Below are 17765 nucleotides of genomic sequence, written 5' to 3' on the forward strand. Positions count from 1 at the left end.
TCCTTTTTCCCTGTCACCTCTCGGTCCCAAAGCCCACAAGCTTACTCCTAGGATTTTGAACATACTCTGAGAGTAACAGGTGAGTCTCGTGAGCCGTGCAGAGCAGACCTGCTGTAATCCTCTCAGTAAAGAGTTAAATGCAGGAACTAAGAGCAAGATTTTCTCAGGGAAGCAAAAGAAATCTAGAAACTCTAGACTGATCTTGTTATTCAATTCGTTCTTTCCCAGGATCAAAATCAGATTTTAATCCTCTCTCTCTGAAACAGGTGCACCTGTTACCATGGTGCTAAGTAATTTTTAAGATTGTGGGATATCGGATCCAAAGAAAAACACTCTTCCCTTTATTCTAAGGGGATATTTCTTTAACATCCACACAAAACACTTGGAAGGAGGTGGGGGGGGGCGCTCTCAGAAATCAGCTAGTGTAGACCACAGGAGACCCAAAGGCCAAGGGACTTACTTACAAGCATGACAGTGACAGGACAGGCCCCCCTGGCTTCCATCCAGAATCTGTGCATTCACACAGTATGATGCACTGTACTGCATTTTCACACAGAGAAATTTGTGGTGAAAAGTATAAGGATAGACATCACTATTAAAAAATAATACCCCAGGGCACCCCAATTTTCTTTGCATTACTGAGACATCAACGATACACCAGCAAACATCAGAGCGATGCCCAGCGCTTTCGCTGAGCAGAATCGATTAAACTCAAACCCAGCTACCTTGTTGTCCTCATGCCTGAAAATGCTCCCAAGTCTAGTAAGACCTGTGGGCTTCGTTTCTTTTACAGGGCAATGAGGTTCACGGTACTGTGTCCAGAATGGGAGTGAAGTTCACTTTGCACCCAGCTTAAGACACAACAGCACCTGACTACAAATACAAACGTTCTGACACGTCTGATCACACAGAACTACCCACAAGAAGAAAGATCTACGACCAAACACGAGGCACTTGGACCCACGACAGAAACGCCAGCGCTTGCTGGCAGCAACAGCTGTGGAATCCTTGAATGGGACGCTAGGAAGGTCACTGAATCTTGGAGTTTGGAGACTCTGGTTTTAGCTCAATTCTTTCTTGTCCGTCACGGAGAAACATTGTTAGGACTCAAAACTGGAGTGGAATGTGGCTATTAACCTCAAAGCACACCTCCGTGAAGCCCCGACCTCCAGCACGCCCCGCCCACCCCCGTCTCAACACGGACACCAGTTCCACGCCAGACTGGCCACCAATGCCGAGACACTTTCCATACGGACAGCGAAGATTCCATTGCACGGATTTTTTGTTGTTTGTTTTGAACCCCCATCCTCCTGGAATCACTTAGCTACGACTTTCAATGTAGAGAGCGAGAAGAGTCACAGACCACTCCGTGGGACTCTGTGGGACTTGCCGTCAGTCACCGTGCCCGGCGTCTTATCTCCTGCTTCCCGCTCACTGGACTCGTCACTCACGGTGGAGTCAGCATCGGAGGGTGAAACTCTGCGGACACAAAACCGATGTGAGGATTAGGAAAAAGAAAAGTGGAGGGTGTAGGGGGGTGGCCACGTTCATTTGGATGTGGAAGTCCAGCTTCCAGGCAAAACTGGTAGAAATCAGACAACCCAAAGAATTATCTCATAGTACGGCATCTTCAAGGACATTAACAGCACTTGTTTACCACCTGAAGGCAGTGTAACAGCTTATGAAACAGCTGAGCAGGCTGCATTGCAACAAGTCCTAGGGAACAAGGTACTAGATTTGGGGCCAGTCCCTCAGCTACCAGGGCCCTGGCCTGGGGGTCTGGGTCTGGCATGGGTTGGGTCAGGAGACCTGGAGTTAGGTCTGGCTCTGGGAGACCAGGGACTACAGAATTTCTAGGAACCCAGGGGTGTTCTGCAATCACCCCCTAGGACGCCAGGTCTTTGGAAGAAGCCTCCCCTTCTAACACAAAGGCAACGATCACCACTGAGATTTGATTCCATATTTAGTGAGCAAGGGTATCGTGGAAGCCAGGGGGCACCAGGCTAGTAGAAATCCTTTACTGGTTAGCACCCATCCTCTTACTAACCCCTGGCTTAAACAGCGGGGTGAAATGCCAACACCTTCTGATGCCCGTGAGGGATGCTACAACATTATATAAACCACACAGCTCACTGAGATGTCATGGTGCCGTGTTTAGGATGAGACTACAAGGGAAGAAGGAAAAAATAGACTGCAAGACTATCCTAGCATATTAAATAATCCGTAATGATTTGATTTATGCTTAGCCTGCAAGATAATTAAGCAACTAACATTTCTCTCCATAATATAGTTTCTTTTGTAAAGATCATGTCCTAACATCCATTAAATTCTTAAAATTAAGGCAGGACCCCTGGGGAGGTTTTCTGACGTCAGGAATTATAACACTGTTTCAAGTACTGGTCCCCATCCCACACTTCTTTCCTTGTAGCAGAACATCAGGATACAGAGTATCAAAACTCAAAGGCAGGTTGATAATCTGAGGCTTCAGTAGACAAAGCTTGACTGTGCAATGATCTCAAGTCAAGTTAATAAAGCCTGATTCTGAATTTGGTCTCCTTTATCAGAGCTGTAGCGCTTCTTACATGATGGAGGACTGCCAGGTAGTGTGTTAACAAACAGTTCTTCGCGCACTTTACTCTATGGGAGGAATGGAAATAAACTGAAATAAATTGAGGGTGGAGAGCTGGGCAGGGAGGTGATGAAGAGTCCATGTAAATGTGCTAACAACGGTGACAACAGGGGCAGCCAGAGAAAAATCAAGCAAAGATGGAAAAATGTCATAAAGGTCACCTAAAGACAGAGCAATGACATCATGGCCAACCACTGGCATGATGGGCCAGGACAAGCCAACAGTGGATATGTACTGCATGCTATATACCTTTTAGACATTCTATCTGATATCATCTCCAGAGGGCTGGGCGTGCTCACCTCAGAATACATACCCCTGAGCTGACCAATGCCTAATCAAGTCACGGGGGGACTGCCAAACCACGATGGACAGTGAGTCATCATCTTAAATGCTTTGGGGAAAGAAAGCAGACAGCCTCCTCTGGTAGTCCATCAGAGTGGCTCCAAGGCCCCCAGGTTCACTGACATTGGGCAAGCTGTGGTCAGTCTCCTGGGCTGCAGACTGGGGCGATGCTCACCGTCAGCCCTCCTGACACTGGGAATTGACAAAATGAAAATGGGAAGATGCTCGGCGACAGGGCACAATGCAGAGAGCCCACGCGAACCTTCCTCGGTGACGGATATTCTTGGAGGGGACCTTGGCCTTGGGACTCGGGACATCTCCGTTTTCAGAGGGCGTGGTGTGGTCCTTCACGGGTCCTGGCAGCGGGGCTGGCTCGTGAATAATCAGGATGTCGTCCTTATTGTGCTGACCCAGGTGCTGCTTGGCAAAATCGAAGCCCTTCACACTGGGGATCTGCAACTAAATAAAGCAAACAAGCGAGAGAGTCAATCTGAAATCTGGTGACTATACAAGAAAGGTCTGACAGCGCAGCTCTGTCTGTTACCCTCAGAGTGTTGTCCCATCTGCCCAGGTGGCAGGTTCGATCCCTAGTCAGGGCACATACAAGAATCAACCAATCAACCAATGAATGCATAAATAATTGCAACAACAAATCACTCTCTCTCTCTCTCTCAAATCAACTGATAAATTAAATTTTTAATAAAGAAAGACTGTGAGGGCTGGCAAGATTGTGATTGCCAACTTTCAACTCAAAGTTGTGCCTCTGATCCCACCAGCCTAATTTCACAAGCACCTCTATGACGTCAAACAGGTGCATGGTGCTGTTTATACTTTGAGTTTGCAGAAAAGATGAGTACTTGCAAAAAACCTGAAGAAGAGTACAAGGATTAAATAGCTAGACCATAAGACAAAAGACATCACAATACAACACCCAACCCGCTGCCACAGCCGCATAACCACACGTTACGCAATTCCAGAGAGAGCGACACAGGCACAACAGTCCACACAGAGGACTCGGAGGCCAGACAGCCCTTAGAAATACAAAGAGGTGGCGACACAGAGCGTGTTCTAGATTGTGTCAGGGACCAGAGAACCCTCCAGGCTGGGAAAAGATCTCATCAGCTGCTCTGGAAGGGTCAGCATACAGGGAGCGAGTGAGAGACGGCTGGCTGGTATGTGGACCCCTCTGAATGCCAGCCTCCAGGGCAGAAAACCACCAAATATTTCTAAAGAGGCAGATTTCTAAAATCCAAGCAGAAAGGACACAAAGGGACCGGGAAGAGGGCCCAGCCATACTACAGGCATGGAATGACAACAGCCTGAGCCCAAACCCTTACTGATTAAAACGGGCAGAAACAAACCGCCCCAGAGACCAGAGGCCAAACGGATGCTAGAGGCAAAGGAAAGACCCAGTGACAAGCGGACGTTACCGCCGGGTAAACTGAGCAGTGGACGTGACATTGAGGGGAAGAGGTGAATCGTGAAGAAACGATGACTTGGGGAAATAAAATGACAGGTTTTGCTTTAAACATGTTTGGTTGAAATAGCAAAAAAAAAAAAAAAAAAAAGCTCCAAAGGAAGGTAGCTCTGTGGAGCTGGAGGCGGAAACAAGAAATAGCTCGGGGGAGATCTCAGGCTGGAGCTGTGGCTCGGAGAGCCTCTGTGCAGAAGGTGACGTGCAGAGCTGACATTTTAAAAGATGAAAACAGTCTAGGAATAAAATGTTGGAGGGCATCTAACAATTCAGGGCTCAGAGGGGTAAAAAAAAGGAAGCCAGGAAAAAAAAAACAAAACAGAATCCAACTTCAAAGAAAAAATGGAAGAGTGTGGACCATTCAATATAACAGAGGGCAAGGGGATAAAGAGTTTCTAGAAGGGAGGGGCCGACAGCAGTAATGAGAGCACAGTGATGAAGGAGGAAAGGGTCTTGGAAAAAGCCCACCCATCACCCTGGCAGATGCAGGAGGCCCACCTGGGGATAGGAGGTAGCAACACTCAACCCACAGCCGAGGCCCCACAAGCCTGCAACCCCCCAGTCCAGGCCTCGACTGCTCGGCCAGTGCTAAAATAGGAAGGGGGCTCGAATTATATGCACACGTGGACAATAAAGGTGGGACACCACTTCCAATAACACCGGAAATGCCAGGGGTGGGCATGAAGCGTTTCCTGAATGGGAGCTTACAGAGCGCAGAATAAACTGCACACAAATAGTCATCTCCGGGGTCTCCTCATGCTCAGCAGCAAGGCCATGTTCAAACCAGAGCCCTCTTAGACAGGCTGTGTCCCACACCTACAGTAGACCTCTCAGTTAAAAGACACAGGGCAAAACTCCTATGGGGTTATTTTATATAAAAGACTATATGTACAAGCAAAAGGTTTTGGCATATATCTATGTTAACTTTATGCACAGGTGAGCAACAACACCCATGGCTTGGATTTGTGACCTTGGATGTCTTTCGAGCACTAAAAATCCAGGATAGGCCCTGGCCGGTTGGCTCAGTGGTAGAGCGTCGGCCTGGCGTGCAGGAGTCCCGGGTTCGATTCCCAGCCAGGGCACACAGGAGAAGAACCCATCTTCTTCTCCACCCTTCCCCCCTCCTTCCTCTCTGTCTCTCTCTTTCCTTCCTGCAGCCAAGGCTCCACTGGAGCAAAAAGTTTGCCCGGGCGCTGAGGATGGCTCTGTGGCCTCTGCCTCAGGCGCTAGAATGGCTCTGATTGCGGCAGAGCAACGCCCCAAGATGAGCAGAGCATCGCCCCCTGGTGGGCATGCCGGGTGGATCCCAGTCGGGCGCATGCGGGAGTCTGTCTGGCTGTCTCCCCATTTCCAGCTTTGGAAAAAATACAAAAAAAAAAAAAAAAAATCCAGGATACATGGGAAAGAGAGTAGTCTGCAATCATGACTTCTGCCAGCAGAGGGAGACAAAACTTACTGTAAATATCATTTACAAAGATGTTGCTTGGAGACAAAAGGCAAAGACTGGCCTGCCTATATTTTCTAAATCAATGATATCATGTTTCAAGAGCAGGCTACTCCACCGCACAGGAGCTTTGTGATGGGCACACACCCCCTCCGCTCAGGAATGTTGTTTTGAAGACAATAAACCCAAACCTGCCGCTCCATGCCCTACCTACCTCCCACCCCACCCCCAGGATAAATTTATTTTCTCATCCCTGAAACTGGATTAGCACAGTGACCTTCAATTGGACTTCCCAAATCCCTGGAGGTGCACACTTTCCTAGGGGCATGTAGCCTTCTTAAGGGAATCATATTCCAGATGGACAATCTCTGTTTATGCTGGCTCCTAAATGTGACTTTCCTGAGAGCGTGCCGGTGTCTGGGTACCACGCTGGTCCCCCTGTCCAGCCTCCTGTGACCAGACCTCCTATTTTGCAAGAGAGAGATGCCCCTTCTACTTATGGGGTTTTATTCACCCCAGCGGCACCTCATTTTAGCTCCTTAAACAAGGTGCCTGTAAATGAAAGAATAGTTAGAATTAATAGTCACCTGATGATCATCACCATCAACATCATCTTATCCATCCTGGTAAAATCCTTCCTGGTTTCTTTCCCAGTGAGCAAGTAAATGCCTCTGATAACTAGAAAATGCTCTCATTTGCAAGGTAGATGGTTGGCTGGGTCAAAATTGGAGGAGCCGCACAGATTGGATAACTCCTCTAAGCAAAAGTCTCCAAAGCGAATAAGAGAAAAATATAAACCACACTGTCTCTGTGGTGCAGTCTGTGTACAGCCCAAGTCTAGGAACTAGGCCTGCCTTCCCTGACAAACTCTCCTGTAGCAAATACGGGTATGTGTCTAAATGCTTCACACATGCCAAAATATCTTACAAATGAGACTGACAACAAACATTATTACTGCTCTCAGTTGCAACATGCTAAGCCTCAAACAGTTAATACCCATAGTCAGCTAAGAGTTCTCAGGCATCAGATAAAGCTATAAATTCAGAGAAAACCTTCTATAATTCAGCAACAGGACGTGACACATGGTAGACCCTTAATAAACCTTAATAAACAGCTGATGACGAAATGAATTTCAGAAAGGTCAGCGGAACCTGACCCATCAAACTTGGTGGGTTTTGTAGGGAACCAGGAAAAGAGTGTATGTTAAAAATTACTCATCTGTCACAGCATGGAAGTCCCGTTGGTTTATTGTTGATTCTGACTAACATCTCTGAATATACCCATTAGATCCTTACACTTCTCCCAGGCCGGGTGAGTCACCACCTTCTACAACAATAATTTGGCAAAGGATCTGTGCTTATGCACAAAACAAAAGCCATTTATTTACACACAGAAGGAAAAAATTAGAGGACTCATCCCTCCCCGCCCATTAATGAAATTAGCTGCTTATGTTTTAGCCCTATTTTCTGGTACATTTTTTTCTAGTTTTTCTTTTTTTGTTTTTAATTGAGAGATGTCTGGCTGTATTGTGTCTCCAGCTTCCATATGCAGAATAAACCTAAATCAGCATTTTATTTTAAAAAATGAGTAGCAAATAATTAGTGCCTTAATAGTTATAAGAGGACCCAGTTACTTCTGAGTAAGGCTGGCTCTTTTTGTTTCTTCTTTCTTTAATATATCACAACGGGGACAGGTCCCAGGGTCAGTGCCCTACCAGAATATGTCACTGACAAGTCAGGGAGGCCTGGTGGAACGGGTCAGCCAAGTAACAGGAGAGATGGCTGATGAATTTTAAAACACGTGAACCATAAAAATAGTTAAGACGGCCCTGACCGGTTGGCTCAGCGGTACAGCGTCGGCCTAGCGTGCGGAGGACCTGGGTTCGATTCCCGGCCAGGGCACATAGGAGAAGCACCCATTTGCTTCTCCACCCCTCCGCCGCGCTTTCCTCTCTGTCTCTCTCTTCCCCTCCCACAGCCAAGGCTCCATTGGAGCAAAAATGGCCCGGGCGCTGGGGATGGCTCTGTGGCCTCTGCCTCAGGCGCTAGAGTGGCTCTGGTCGCAACATGGCGACGCCCAGGATGGGCAGAGCATCGCCCCCTGGTGGGCAGAGCGTCGCCCCATGGTGGGCATGCCAGGTGGATCCTGGTCGGGCGCATGCGGGAGTCTGTCTGACTGTCTCTCCCTGTTTCCAGCTTCAGAAAAATGCAAAAAAAAAAAAAAATAGTTAAGACCCAGATGGAACAAGACAGAGCGATGTCCCCAGTACTACTCAGTTAACCTAATAAACCCCTGGGAAGGAGCACTAAGATGACAAAAGAAACCACAGAGCAAATCCCAACAGTTCCCAAATGAAAACTTGCACTCTTAAAGAGAACGCCATTGTTTAAGCATTTACAATTTGATGGATGTGCTCTGTGATAGTGTACCATGACCACCATGATGCTTCCATAGCAGTGAAGACTCAACGCATCACCATCTATGTGTCTCCGCGGTGGCCCAGCAGGGGGCTCCTGGCCATCCTGCCGTCTTGAGTCTGGGCGAGCAGTACTCCAAGGTTCTCTCGCGTCCAGGTCACGGCAGGTCACAGCAACCTGACCGTGGCTGAACCGGAACCACCTGCACACGAGGCCTCGTGGGGATCGGGCAAGGAATCGAACAGCAAGCACAGGGGACGAACGGAAGGAACACTCATGGAGCGCCTCTTCAATCCACTGTCCACACCGCCCTCGAAGTGACCATCCCAAACAGACATGTGCTTCAGCTACTCTCCCTGCGGAAAACCCTGTGGTGGATCCCACTGCCCAGAGCCCAACCTCCATCCTACCCCTCCCCTGTCTGATAAACCCCTCCGAGCCTGGCTCTCGCCCACCTCCATCTCCTCGGCTTTGGCTGTGCCCTTCCACACAACCTCTGTTCCATCCTCCTTGAGCTCATGCCTTTCCCTCCGCCGGGGCCACTTTCTCGGGCACCGTCTCCACCTCCACATGCCAGTCCACACCCCCTCCGCCCAGAAGGCAGGGGCGGCCCATCACCAAAAGTGGGGTGGTGCCCCTCCTCCATGTTCCTGCAGCACCCTAGATAGACTGACACTGCAACCATGTGTCAGCCTTCAGAGGGCCTGTCCTTGCACGGATCTGTGCCTGGCCCCCGGCCTGGCCCCCAGCACACACTCAGCATTTGGTGAACGAAAGTGCCCTAAGGCAGCTCCATCTGACTGCCCAGTGCCAGCCGCACAGGTCCTGTGCCAACAACAGGGTGTGGACTGTCCCCAACAGAAGAAACAAGTTTCCACAGGACCAGCATCAGGTAGCCAAAGCCATCCCTATCTTTAAACAGAATCTCCACAGTGCAAGGCGGGTCCAAGCTGGATTTTTTCAGGGGGAACAAGTGACAAGTGATGACTTTGGGCTACACATGAAAGAGAACACAGATAAAAAGAAAGACATGGGTTAGTGTTCTTTTTTTTTCTTTATTATTAGAAATAAAAAAAAATGGACTTTGTTTCAAAATATGACAGGAAGGCCTCTCCCTCTTATCATATTTCAAAACTAATCTACTCCTGGGTTCGATTCCCGGCCAGGGCACACAGGAGAGGCGCCCATCTGCTTCTCCACCCCTCCCCCTCTCCTTCCTCTCTGTCTCTCTCTTCCCCTCCCGCAGCGAGGCTCCATTGGAGCAAAGATGGCCTGGGCGCTGGGGATGGCTCCTTGGCCTCTGCCCCAGGCGCTGGAGTAGCTCTGGTCGCGACAGAGCGACGCCCCGGAGGGGCAGAGTGTTGCCCCCTGGTGGGCGTGCCAGGTGGATTCTGGTCTGGCGCATGCGGGAGTCTGACTGTCTATCCCCGTTTCCAGCTTCAGAAAAATACAAAAAAAAAAAAAAAGAAAGAAGAGAGAGGAAAGAAGAAAGGGAGGGAGAGAGGGAGGGAAGGAAGGAAGGAAGGAAGGAAGGAAGGAAGGAAGGAAGGAAGGAAGGAAGGAAGGCAGGAAGGAAACCCAAACTGGAAACTGCACTGATGCATTATGGGTATTTATCATAAGAAAGACCATAGGGAATTCCTCTTAGCAGATACTCAAAAAAAAAAAAGAAAAAAAAAAGGACAAGGTATGCTGAAAGACTGTCAACTGAATGCCTGTTCCTATATTTTAAATTATGGTTGTGTGTTACATTTTGTAAATTAAGTGGGCTTGAGCCAGGTGGCTTTGTGGGCTTGCAAAAGGCAGATGAAAAACAAAGGAGCCAACGAGTGAAGCCATTCATGAAAGACACACAGACAGATCTGAGGAAACCTCCCTCGGCTCCTGCTCTCTGAAGATATCCAGGGTTAAAAGAGATCAGAATTCGTACCCAGAATAGACATTCAATCTTCTAACCAATGGTCCCAAAAATAAAATCACAGTGGAACGCAGAGGTTCTCAAAGGCACAGCTAAGCTTTCATACAGCCTCATCTACTTGGCGTACAGTTAAAAAAAACACAGAAGAATTGGGTCTCAGTAAGTGAACCCAAAGGCCATTGAAAGCAAAAGATTTCCCCAGTAGCTCGTTTTCCGTACCAAGAGGCTGAGCTCCCCCATCCCCGTCTGCAAGATGCATATATAAGCACCGAGAACTTGCACCTTACCTTCTGACGCTGCTGGATGTTGGCCACGGTGTCGGGCTGGAAGTCCAACTTGTCTGTGCGGCAGAGTTTCCAGTACAGGATGACCACAATCACCATCACCACCAGCACAGGAATGACCACGCCAACGATGACCCAGAGGTTGTTGCTCTGGGATGCTGGGGACGGCCTCTTCACCCTGTCCACAGCTGCAGACACAAGGGAGAAAGGTTTTTCAGGACTCCTTTACTGGACACAGCCCTGTTGGGCAGTGACTGTCTGTGCTTTCTCCTCAGACAAACCTAGAAAATTCCTGTCATTTCAGCTTAGGACCCCTGGTTAGAGGCTATGATCTCCAGCTGACAGGGAACGCGATCAAGTCAACAGACACAGCACAGAAGGTGACATCTAGAATACATTAGGGATCACGGTGACATGTGTCTAAAAGAACACGGCTAATTCAAGAGCAAGGCTAGGTTAATGCCAGGTTTCCTGACTTGCAGTTTATTCTACAAGCTCACCCTCAATCCTATTAATTAAATATTGTTTCGATTGATTGCGATACAGTTTGGATATTTATACGGTATGTAATTATATTTACATTACAAGTGCAAGAACACTTCTATACCAAAAACTAGAAATCTTAAATGTTGTCTAAGAACACTGCCTTAACTTCCTCACCTGTTTCTCCTTCTAACCAGGTCTTTTAATCGAACTTGCTCTACTTAAGGTGCCAGCTGTCCAGTCTAAAATCACATGACATCACTTCCTCTCTTGCTCCCCAGCCATCTTGGTGGCTGCTCTGGATTGGGGGCCATCCTGCCCCTAAGGCAGGAAGGTGGTAGCTGCAAAGAGACAAAACACTGCTGGAGTCCATCAACTCCAGGCTCCAACTCATTTTGAAAAGTGGGAAGTACACGCTGGGGTACAAGCAGACTCTGCAAATGACCAGACCAGGCAAAGCATAACTGGTCACCCTCACCAACAACTGTCCCGCCTCAAGGAAATCTGAAATAGAGCACATCGCCATGTTGGCCAAGACTGGGGTCCATCTCTCTCCAGTGGCAATATGATTGAATTGGGCACAACGTGTGGAAAATACTTCAGAGTGTGCATACCAGCTGTCATTGACCTAGGGCAGGCATGGCCAACAGTTTTTGCCCCCGGGCCACATTAGAAATAAAACTTTTTTCACAGGCTGGATAAAATATTAAAATTTAAAAATGTTGCCTGACTAGGCAGTGGCACAGTAGATAGAGCGTCAGACTGGGATGCGGAGGACCCAGGTTCGAGAACCCAAGGTCGCCAGCTTGAGTGCGAGCTCATTTGGTTTGAGCAAAGCTCACCAGCTTGGACCCAAGGTCACTGGCTCAAGCAAGGGGTTACTCGGTCTGCTGTAGCCTCAAGGTTACGGCACATATGAGAAAGCAATCAATGAACAACTAAGGTGTCGCAACGAAAAACTGATTGATGCTTCTCATCTCTCTCTATTCCTGTCTGTCTGTCCCTAGCTATCCCTCTCTCTGTCTCTGTAAAAAAAAAAAAAATTAAAAAATGTTAAATACAAAAATGGTTCATTTAAGTAAACAAAATTTTATTATGTAATTTGTTTATTAATAAATGTGAGTGAAAAAAATTTTTATACAATATTATTTTAATAAAAATATAATTACATACCGTATAAATATCCAAACTGTATCGCAATCAATCGAAACAATATTTAATTAATAGAATGAGCTTGAAGGGGTTATATCACAAATAAAACAATTATTTTGTTTTATAAACAGCTTGGACACGTTTTCAGTTATCAACTGCAGCTATTGTCTATGCTACAATGCCACTTGATTCAGCACACTTGACCACAAAAATAATGAATTGTTTAACCTTGGGTGTGCACTGGCAAACTCCGCCTAAATTAAGAATGTAGGTTTCAGCCCTCGCCGCTTGGCTCAGTGGTAGAGCATCGACTCGGCGTGTGGAAGTCCTGGGTTCGATTCCCAGCCAGGGCACACAGGAGAGGCACCCATCTGCTTCTCCACTCCTCCCCCTCTTCTTTCTTTCTGTCTCTCTCTTCCCCTCCTGCAGCCAAGGCTCCACTGGAGCAAAGTTGGCCCTGGCGCTGGGGATGGCTCCGTGGCCTCTACCTCAGGCACTAGAATGGCTCGGGTTGTAACGGAGCAATGCCCTAGATGGGCAGAGCATCGCCCCCTAGTGGGCATACTGGGTGGATCTTAGTCAGGCGTATGCGGGAGTCTCTCTGCCTCCCCGCTTCTCACTTCAGGAAAATACAAAAAAAAAAAAAGAATGTGGGTTTCACATTGCCGCTAAATGTCAAACAGTTCATAACGAATACAGACGAGCACAAAAGTTGTAAATCTTTATAATGGAATTTCTTTTTAAATAAAGAAGTATCACAAATCCATTCGACCAATTACAGGTATTGATCGACTTACGACCTATGCAACTTACAACCATTCGACTTTACGACCACAATCGCTAGCCACGACTGCTCCGCGTCTGGCAGTGCAAGCGTTGCCCAGCTGGGCATATGACAGTGCAGACCAGCTTCCAGCAGCACTACCATTTCCGCGTGCACCATTTCAACTGTTATCTCAGAATCGGTACAGCAATTTGTATTTTGTGTCTTGGAAACATACAATTCAGACAAAGCTCACCATGTTTATGAAAAAACCAACTCCGGCAAACCCAACTGCTGCCTCAGGTGACAACATCAATGATCCGCAGCCAAGCACCAGCGGCCAATAAAATGTTTCGTACATGTTTATATATTTTGATATGTTTTGCAATTGGGAAAATGTTTCCTATGGTATTTTTACACCTGTATTTTGTATTTTTGTATACACCTATATTTTATAATTTTGTATGTTTTGCAAATATTAAACCAGTTGTACTGGTAATGCAGTGTTTTACTTAAACCTGACGAATGTAAAAATAAGAAACAAATGGTGGCCCTGGCCGGTTGGCTCAGTAGTAGAGCGTCGGCCTGGCGTGCGGGGGACCCGGGTTCGATTCCCGGCCAGGGCACATAAGAGAAGCGCCCATTTGCTTCTCCACCCCCCCTTCCTTCCTCTCTGTCTCTCTCTTCCCCTCCCGCAGCCAAGGCTCCATTGGAGCAAAGATGGCCCGGGAGCTGGGGATGGTTCCTTGGCCTCTGCCCCAGGCTCTAGAGTGGCTCTGGTTGCAGCAGAGCGATCCCCCAGAGGGGCAGAGCATCGCCCCCTGGTGGGCAGAGCCTCGCCCCTGGTGGGTGTGCCGGGTGGATCCCAGTCGGGCGCATGCGGGAGTCTGTCTGACTGTCTCTCCCCGTTTCCAGCTTCAGAAAAATACAAAAAAAAAAAAAAAAAAGAAAGAAAGAAACAAATGGTGTAGAGATGATACAAATGGCATAAAATGAACAAAGAAAATTATAATATATAACAATAATGAAAGAAAATTACGATAAAATATGACTTAAAGATTTTTATAACATCATTTCACAGTACTGTACATATAGCCTACTCAATTTACGACCAAATCATGTTATGACTGGTCTGTCAGAACCAATCGTGGTCATAAGTCGAGCACTAGCTGTATTGGAAGTTAACCCTAGATTAGTCACACGTGGAATTCTTTTCCGCATATCACTATCTTCTTAAATATCTCGATTTCCAATAATCAAAGATGCTTCTGCTTCTGAGTAGCTGAGATTTTAAAGTAGTGGAGAATATTAAAATTTTAATTGCGGGCCAGATCTGGCTTGTGGGCCATAAGTTGGCCATGCCTGACCTAGGGCCTAGTCTAGGCAATTCTGATATTATTAGCAGCATGCAAGAACAGACAGACGAAAAAGAAATCACGCAAAATTGGTCTTGAATAAAACAGGCCAGAGCTTGTTGTAAAATGATAATAATAATGAAGTAAAATAAACCACATTAAATCAAACTTATTTTGAAACTGCTCCTCTCCACCCTCCTGTGACCCCCACCCCAATCCCTCATCTCCTATGGCCTTGCATGATTATGGTTCTATTATTCTGTCCTACTTAATTTCCTTTGCCAGCCCCTATCCCTCACCCTGCCTCCTAGCGCTGGGCCTCGCCCCCTTCACTCCCTACCCATCCCCTTTAGAGGACTCAGATCTTCTCTAAGCTAGGGTTCCGGTCACCAGGCTCCAAAAACCAAAACGCCCCCTCCTGCCTGCCCACCCTTCTCACCCGTGAGAGGGCCAATTCCTTTGCAGAGGGGTACCTTCCTCTTTCTTTTAAGATGCATTTTATTACATAACTACACTGCCCGCTGATGCTGTGCTCATGAATACAGTCCTGGCTCTAAGTCTCATCTTTTCAAATACATCTCGGTCTCCACGGGCAGGGACTGCGCTTCACGCCCTTGACTCACCCTATAATGGTTAACACATGCTATGGGAGCAACGTGTTTCTGCTCCAAACTGTAACAGAAATGATTCTCCGAGCTGCGTTCTGTTTGGGCTGAGGCCCCGGAGAGAGTGACACAGGCAGGAGCCAGCAGCACTCCACAGCACACACGCTGGGACAGAAGCGCCAATTACAGAGCAGAGACAGCGCAGGCCACGGGAAAGGTAACAGTGTGATCAAAATGTGTGCTTTTAAATGTGGCCTAAATAGAGCTCATTTTTACACGAAAACAACTAACACTGTAGAAGAAGGGACATAAAGAATCACACTGAGGGTCCGGGACACCTGCAGGCTCTCCTTAGTTCTAACCCAGTAAAACCCTGTGAGCAGCACTGATTCATCTAAATGAGGCCCTGACTCGGGTCCACAGCTGCCTCGGGCTGGCCCTGGTGTCGGCTGGGGCTTCCAACCCCAGAACTGTTCCCCTGGGGTTTTTAGCACAGAATGAAGGAAAGAGAGGTGCAAAGAGAAGATGGAAGTAGGTTTGAAAGGTGCTCGTACCCCGCTGCAATAGATCTTTTTAAAAGGCGACGTGCTTAGCTGGAGAAGAGGCACCTCTCCGACAACCAGAGATGTCTTATATGAAAAGTAAATATAAGTTAAGCACCTTATTTTTTCTTCACTGCTCTGAAACAGAGCCCACTCTGCAATCACATTTCAAATCCACACACCACCAGTGGTTATTTGCTCCAAGTCTCCCATCACTGTCTATAAAATGCAGCAAGTATCACTGAGCAGTGAGTTTCATTGCTCTCAGGCTCACAAAGGAAAAACAGTCGCATTAACATAGCGATCCGATTCATAAAGGTGTAGTTAGAGAAATACACTCTTCTGTGCTTCTCTGTTTCTTCATTTTAAATACCCAAAATCTGTGCGTTGGGGGGAAAAAATGGCACTCTGAGAACAGCCCTTGCCGGGGAGACAGGGGCCTCGTATCTTCCAAAAATAATAAAGAAATATCAAACTGCCTCTTTCTAAATGTGAGCCAAGGGTAGGAGAGAAGCAGGATCGAAAAGGGGAAGGATCAAGGGCTTCTTTGTGTTCAAAGACCCAGGAGGAAGCAAAGGGCACCTCCCAGCTTCCTGTGTGACTCACTGTCCCCACCAACGTTCAAAATATGACATAGAAGATTTTGGAATAAATACAGAAAAAACACGTTATTTTACCTAAGACAAATTTTGAAAAGGAGAAATAGGACAGGAGTAGGGGAAAAAAAATATTCAAGTTACCTTAAGCGACTATAACTCACTAGAATGCTATGGAGACAAAATACTAAGTAAGAAAAACAGCAGTGAAGGCTATAACCACAAGCAATTGAAATAAAGAAGGTCTTTTCAGCCCTGGCCGGGTAGCCCAGTTGGTTAGGGCACTGTCCCAATATGCCCAAGGCTGCAGGTTCAACCCTGACCAGGGCACATAGAAGAGTTAACCAAGGAATGCATAAATAAGTGGAACAGTAAATCAATGTTTCTCTCTCTCTCCCCCTTCTTCTTCTCTCTCTCTCTCTAATCAATCATTTTTAATTTTTTTTAAAAAGGTATTTTCAAATAAGTTTTAACTGACATCTTATGTAAGTGCTACTTAATAATATGGGTTTAAGACATCTACTATCCCCACATAAGAATGCTTTAAATTTAGAGTTCACTGTCAGAAAAAGTCTAGCCTCTGACCCCAGCACAGCACAGCACAGACAACCAGTTAGAGGCTACACCTTGGGCACTTACGTTGGGCAACAGCGCCTTGAATTCGGTAACCCAAGATTATGGCAGCTCTCTGGATATCTATCTTGTTAATCAGATCCGAAGATTTGACTGCACTGAGCCTTTCTCCATCTTGATCCTCCACAAAGTAGATGAGCTGCACGGGATTGTCATCTCCCTCCAGTCTGGACACATTCACCACCTGAAGGACAACAGAAACCACTGGTGCTTTAGAATCTCGCATGTCCAGAGGTCCTTGCCCCAGGCATGCAACCTTGACAGTGTTATTTGGATTCACTCTGGTCCTCCTAAAAAGCTCCTTACACTATTCCAGGTTCCAGAACCCCCATGAAGCTCTCTGGACAGGAAGAGGGACAATTATAATGAAACTTCCTCTGTGCAGAATAACAAATGAACTTCATCTTACTCAAAGCCTTCTCTGCGACCAAGGGCCAAGTAGGATACACAGATCACAGGATTGCCAAATCCAAGAATCTAGACCTGCTACCAAGAAGTTCCAATATGTCACGGGAGGTAATCTCCAATATGAGATTACCCCAAGTTACCACTGTTCTTGGGGTAATCTCATAAATTCTTTTATTTCAAGATTTTATTGATTTTACAGAGAGTGGGGAGGAACGAGAAGTATCAACTCAGAGTTGCTTTACGTTAGCTGTTCACTGATTGCTTGTCATATGTGCCTTGACCAGGTAAGCCCAGGGTTTTGAACAGGTAGACTTCAGCGTTCCTGGTTGAGGCCCTACCCCCTGCGCCACCACAGGCCAGGCATATCTAATAAACTCTTTAATACCTTACTCTCAAATGGAGAGATTATTCAGAGAAATTATCAATAAGGAAATAGCAGATTTGAACAACACTACCGACCTAAGAGACATATCCAGAACATCCCACCCAATAACAGAATACACATTCTTCTCAAGGGCACACAGGGCATATTCTAGGGTAGACAAAAATCATCTCAAAAGTGGAATCTAGCATCAATAAAACTAATTATTGTGTTAATTTAAAACATTCAACATTTTCAAGAGTATGAGTTTGGGCCTGACCAGGCAGTGGCGCAGTGGATAGAGTGTCAGACTGGGATGTGGAAGACCCAGGTTTGAGACCCCGAGGTCGCCAGCTTGA

The 17765-nt window shown here is 46.9% G+C and overlaps 1 protein-coding gene across 3 annotated transcripts in view; it reads right to left on the reverse strand.

Annotated features, from left to right (window-relative positions):
• KIAA1549 (KIAA1549 ortholog) overlaps nucleotides 1-17765 on the reverse strand; it is a 132842-nt gene that overhangs the window by 40517 nt on the left and 74560 nt on the right. For all 3 annotated transcript variants that reach the window (XR_010729452.1, XM_066262393.1, XM_066262394.1), the window contains exons 9-12: nucleotides 16644-16821; nucleotides 10512-10696; nucleotides 3234-3430; nucleotides 1364-1479 (exon numbers count right to left, since the gene is read on the reverse strand). Coding sequence is in view for 2 of the 3 variants with exons in the window: in XM_066262393.1 (XP_066118490.1) it covers nucleotides 1364-1479; nucleotides 3234-3430; nucleotides 10512-10696; nucleotides 16644-16821 (676 nt within the window). In the remaining variant the exon portion in view is untranslated. The remainder of the gene's footprint in view (nucleotides 1-1363; nucleotides 1480-3233; nucleotides 3431-10511; nucleotides 10697-16643; nucleotides 16822-17765) is intronic.

Source organism: Saccopteryx bilineata, chromosome 2 (assembly GCF_036850765.1).
Source record: "Saccopteryx bilineata isolate mSacBil1 chromosome 2, mSacBil1_pri_phased_curated, whole genome shotgun sequence".
Taxonomy (NCBI): Eukaryota; Metazoa; Chordata; class Mammalia; order Chiroptera; family Emballonuridae; genus Saccopteryx; species Saccopteryx bilineata.